We start from the raw sequence: 5,762 nt of genomic DNA on the forward strand, positions 1-5,762 counted from the left end.
GAATGTATCGAGCCTCGTAACGCGAGTTACCGCATCAGTACCGAGTACCGCGAGTATATACCGAGATACAAAAGCCGCACGCCGATCCGGCCGATTGCAATCGCAGCGTGCGTTGCCGCACGACGAGGCCGTCGAAACGCCGACGAGGGTACGGTGATGCATGATCGCACCTCCACGCCTGAGGTATTTAGCCAGAATCCGGGGCGGAACTGAAGGCACTAATTTTTCCTCAACCGAGGGAATTAACCTCAACAAAAAAAAGGTATGTAACTAAATACATTTAGGTTGTGTGTGTGCGTGTGCGTGTGCGTGTGCGTGCGTGTGCGTGCGTGTGTGATGGCAGAGAACGAGACGTCTGTCGACTACACAGCATATAAGCGCCTATGTCTCTCGTTCTCTGCCATCAGCCTAGGGTCATAATTCCAACGTCTGTTAACCTCTAAACCGACAGTTAACTTTCAAAATAGCGAATTTTTGTTGTCTATTTCAAAGTGTTAACCGTCGGTTAAAGGTTAACAGATGTTGAAAATAGTGACCCTTTTAGCACCCGCAGGGAGGATTGATTCGCACGCATAATCCTACGAGTTCATTAAGCTCGAGTTCGTCGCTGCGGACACACAGCATACCACACACACTCATTAACATACATTTCTCTTTTCCAGATTTCATATTTGATTGTGACCGTGTATCGAGCCCGTTTAGGAGATCAAGTATTAATTTTTATAAGAGGGAGTTAAAAATAAGGACGAATAGTATGGCTGACCTTCCAGTAAGTACACATTTGTACTTTTTTTATTACGTTTTTTTTATTGCCAATGTTAAAAGAGCTTTGTTGTATAATATTATATTTTATATAATATTATATGATTATATATATATTTGTATTTATATATTTTTATTTGTATTTATGTTTTTGTATAAAAATTTTTTTATCAGGTTTGTATACTATTATTTTTAACATCCATACTATGTTTTTTTCTCTTATATAATCTCTGTTCGTATGTATACAGGTAGAATAATAAGAAAGAATTAAAAAATAATTAAAAGGATAATTTCTGCATTGTTTTTTTACAAAAGAATAAAATCTGAACAAATGTGAAAAATTTGCTCATATATAATCATATATAATGTAATAATTGTATATATAATTTTATAAACAGAGATTATACAAGAGAAAAAAAACATAGTATGGACATATATGGACATATTTCATATAATATTTTATATAATATTATATGATTATATATATTTGTATTTGTTTTTATATAAAAATTTTTTTACCAAGTATGTATACTATTATTTTTATTTTACATGTACTATTATTTTTATTTTAGTAAATAACGGTTTAATGTATCTTGTTAATATTCAAAAAACATTTTTTATAATTTATAATATTTCCAATTTGTATGTACAACGGTTGAGACACTTTTTTCTTTGTTTTAAAACTCACAAAAATTGCCACATCAGTTTTGTAATTTAAAACTCCACAATATCTTATGCAACATATTAGGCCATTGAGCAGATGTATTATAAAGAACGATTTCTTATTACTAAAAATTTTCGAGTGAAAACAGTTAAAATTATGGCAATATGACATCAAAATTTCGTCGTTTCTCATCACTTTTTCTGTTCTACCTAGAAGTCACTTGTGTACTTAAAACTTAGTAAAAATTACGAAAGTGAGTAAATTTTTATTAGAATATTTATAACTTTATTGGTTAATACCTGGTGAAAAAATACGCTCACTTTTGTAATTTTTACAAAACTTTCAAATATACAATTGATCCTTTAAAATACAAACAAAATTCGGTATTATTTATGTGCAAACATATTTTAATTCATCGATTAATTATTATATATGTATTCCCGTACGAAAAGGATAAATCGATATCACAACACTTATTGGAATTAAATACATTAGATATATTGGATACAATGCACAAAAATACCGATGAAAATAATCAGCCTAAAAGTCCTTCGGTATTGTCTACTAGGAAGAGACGGAAAACAAGTATAGAGAAACATGAGGCAGCTAATATATTGCATAATATTGAACAGAATTTTACTCAAGATGTTTCTGTAGCAAATGCTACTGCAAATGCAACAGTTTCTAAAAATAGTGCTACAACTAGTGAAATTTCCGATGAAGAGGTGATAGAAGTTAGTCCTACGCAAAGAAGTGTTCCGTCTCAGTTGCGTTTTAAGTCAAAACTCGAACTTTTAAAACTTAAGAGGAAAATTCCTATAAAGCGTATAAATTTTGGAACAAATAACATAGATAGTTTCAATTTGGATGACAGAGAAAACAAGCCGCCTAAAAAAAAGTTTAATGTGTAAGTATTCACTTAATAATTGTGGTAAGTTAAGATGCTTTTATGTATCCAATAAAAACATTATTTTTACAGATGGTCAAAAGGAAAGGACATTTCGGAACAGCTTAACATGCGATGTAAAGCTGATAGAGCAAAATTAAACGGCTGGGATTGCTGGGAATGCAGAGAACTAATGCAATATTATATGTATATTTATATGAGATATAAATAAATAGATAAACATAAATAAGAAAATAAATATAAATAAATATAAATATAACTATAAATATAAATAAGTAAATATAAATATTTTTTTATAAAAAAATGATTCATAATATTTGATTTTTAGTATTACAAGAATTTGTCTTTATCCAAAGAAGAAGAACAAAAACGGAAGAATAGGTCCTCGCGACATCGACGCAAATATGAGCGACCAAATACACCAGAAGGTATAATATCATCACTTTTTTATGTTATATAATATATATAGTAAATATAATCTTTTTAAAGGTTTTTGGAATCCGGAATTTCCTGAAACATTATCAAGCACTTATAGGACAGAATAAAAGGTAAAATGTTTTGTCATTCGAATTTGATTTTTATGGTTTTGTTTTGGCAACTCGTGGATTAGAATCATTATCATAATATGACGTGTACAATTCTTTGATTAATGTATTAAGTAACCAAATAATGGCTCTTAGCTCCATGTTGTTTTTTTTTAATTTATATTTATAATGTTAACTCATCTGTAAAACTGTTGTACCGTATGTAATATATTTTGTCTTTATATTTTGCTCTTATTCAATATAATTTAATTGTAATTGTGCATTTATATTTCTGTACAGGGTGACTATCATCTTGACGTCAAACAGACGTCAAGATAACAGTCAAAATTACAGTATGGGACGTTATGCAGTCATATTGCTATTATTTTGTCATTATTTTAACCAGTCATTTTAACATCATACTTCTCATTAATTTGATGTTACTTTGACATTATTTTGACTAGATTGTTTTCACTGAGTTCCTTGTTTTTTGTTCTGTTTAGCATTTGTCTTGTAGTGTTTGCCGATTAATATTACTTCTAATTTATGCATTTAACATGGTATACATGATTTTGATCACTTCTTGTGTCATAAATTCTATTTTTTTTCATTTTGCTTCCTCATAAAGGAAGCTTTGTTTTCATGAAAAAATTTTTTTTTAGTTGCCCCATTGTGTTTAGAATGTTCTAAAACGTCGAAAAATACACGTTTTAAAAAATGTCTGTGCGTGTGCGTGTGTGTGTATATGTACACTTTGTAAATGGGTGTCAATGCTCTAAACTTCCGTAAATTTGAAAATATTGGTCTCAATTTTTTTTTAATGTACAGTATAATTAAAGGAAGGTTGGTATTATTGAGTTTGGCAAAGATCGGTAAAAGGGTTTATTTTTTATAAAATTTTGAATTTTTTGAAAAATGTTTGTGGTAGCTATAACTTCCGCAAATTTTGAGATATCGGGCTATTTCTAATTCTATTATCTTCTTCGGTCTGTTCTACTTCTATTTCATATATAATTTTTCTTGTACTTGATTCTTTTTCAGATGCAGAGTCGAAATTATAAGCGCAGGCTGCACAGAAAAATAGAAAAAGAGAGACAGAAAAGAATTATACGCAGTGAAGTAATAAGAACAGTGACACAAGTTCAGAAATCATTCGGAGAGGAGTCAAGTGAATTAGATAAAAACTTAAATGAAAACTTAGACAGAATTGAACATGCAAGAGAATCTCATGACTTTGAGTATGAAATGAATAATGATAGCTTTGTTGCTGATAGTGAGGAACGTGAATGGTCTACCAGCGATAATAGTGCAATTGATTACGATGAAAATGAGCAGTCTGGGTCTACAAGTGACAATGATGATGATGTTTTTCAATTTCCTAACAATGAAGCTAAAGAAGTGTATGTTACAGAAACAATCCGTGAATGGGCATTGGAGGGGGGAGTTATCTCCATGACAAAACTTAACGATTTATTGTTGAGACTGCATGTAGTGCATCCTACTTTGCCGAAGAGTTATAAGTCATTATTAAAGACCCCCTCTGATTTAAATATCATAGAAACGGATCAAGCTGAAATATGGTACAAAGGCATACGATTTAATCTTGATGCTATGTTGTTGGAAGAATATTTAGAGACATATCATCAAATTTGTATTGACGTTAATATGGATGGACTTCCAATCTCGAAAAGTTCACTTCTTAAATTTTGGCCAATATTAGGTCGTCTTATTGATTCGGAAAATGAGCCATTTGTTATAAGTATTTATTTTGGAAGAACAGATCCTACAGATGTAAGAAGCTTCTTGAATAATTTTGTTAATGAAGTTGAAGATTTATTTCAAAATGGTTATACTTTCAATGAGATTACATATCCATTCGTTATAAGGAATTTCATTCTTGATGCACCTGCTCGTTCACTGGTAAAATGCTGTATAGGACATGGAGGATACGGATCATGTGAAAAATGCACTGTTATAGGAGAGACTGTACATTCAAGGCGAGTTTATCTTGAACTCGATAAACCTTTAAGAACAGACGAATCATTTAAAAATAGGGAACAACCTCTTCATCATTGTGGACAATCACCTCTTGAACAGATTAATATAGGGATGGTTTCTCAATTCAGGTTAGATCCTTTTCACTTAGTTTGGCATGGAGTGTTTAAACGATTGCTTGAGGTGTGGCACACATGGAATGGTCCATGGAAACTCCATAGAGAAATAAGATGGGATATATCTTTTCTTCTTCTTTCCTTAGCAGGCACTTGTCCAAGGGATTTTGTAAGAAAACCAAGATCACTAAAAGAATGGAGAATGTATAAAGCTACTGAAGAACGTCGTTTGTGTCTTTATGATGGTATCGTAGTTTTTAAAGATAATCTCCAAGAAAATGTTTACCATCATTTTTTGATGTTGCATGGCGCTCTTACTATTCTTTCCAGTCCCATGCTTGTTCAGTCAGAGATCATGTGTCAGTATTCTAATAATTTGCTACGAGCATTTATTAATCATTCTATTGTAATTTATGGTAAAATGTTTGTAGTGTATAATGTGCATTCACTTTCTCATTTAGCTCAGGAATGTTTATCTCATGGATCATTGGATAAATTTAGTGCCTTTCCTTTTGAGAATTTTTTAAAATCTCTCAAGAGTTTGCTTAAATCAGGTTACAAACCTTTACAGCAAGCTGCGCGTCGTGATCTAGAAAAAACAGTATCAGTGTCAGTGCATCTTCCAACTAAGGATAAAGAAGTTAGTTTGTCACATAGACATTATTGTGATGGCGAGATTATTGAAGGTTTTTATTTTCGAAGTATTTCCATTGGTAATGTTGTTTTACAGGTTGGTCAGAGAGACTCTTGTTTTATGACAATTGACGGAAATGTATTTGTATTATTAAACGTTG

General features: G+C 31.3%; 1 protein-coding gene across 6 annotated transcripts; it reads left to right on the plus strand.

Moving 5' to 3' along the window:
- Window positions 1–6: 6 nt before the first annotated feature.
- LOC112461385 lies at window positions 7–5,493 on the plus strand. 6 transcript variants are annotated; one of them, XM_025026612.1, is made up of 7 exons: window positions 7–262; window positions 663–769; window positions 1,879–2,333; window positions 2,406–2,519; window positions 2,662–2,761; window positions 2,823–2,881; window positions 3,899–4,030. In XM_025026612.1, the coding sequence occupies exons 2-7, from the start codon at window positions 755–757 to the stop codon at window positions 3,939–3,941; spliced, it is 786 nt and encodes a 261-aa protein (XP_024882380.1). In that variant the 5' UTR covers window positions 7–262; window positions 663–754; the 3' UTR covers window positions 3,942–4,030. The 6 variants fall into 6 exon arrangements, with proteins under 6 accessions (XP_024882380.1, XP_024882384.1, XP_024882383.1 ...); XM_025026616.1 differs by having other exon boundaries at window positions 1,922–2,333; XM_025026615.1 differs by having other exon boundaries at window positions 2,406–2,502; window positions 3,899–3,983.
- Window positions 5,494–5,762: the final 269 nt, after the last annotated feature.

The sequence above is a fragment of the Temnothorax curvispinosus genome, unplaced genomic scaffold (genome assembly GCF_003070985.1).
Source record: "Temnothorax curvispinosus isolate PA1 unplaced genomic scaffold, ASM307098v1 QBEX01011331.1, whole genome shotgun sequence".
In the NCBI taxonomy this organism is placed as follows: Eukaryota; Metazoa; Arthropoda; class Insecta; order Hymenoptera; family Formicidae; genus Temnothorax; species Temnothorax curvispinosus.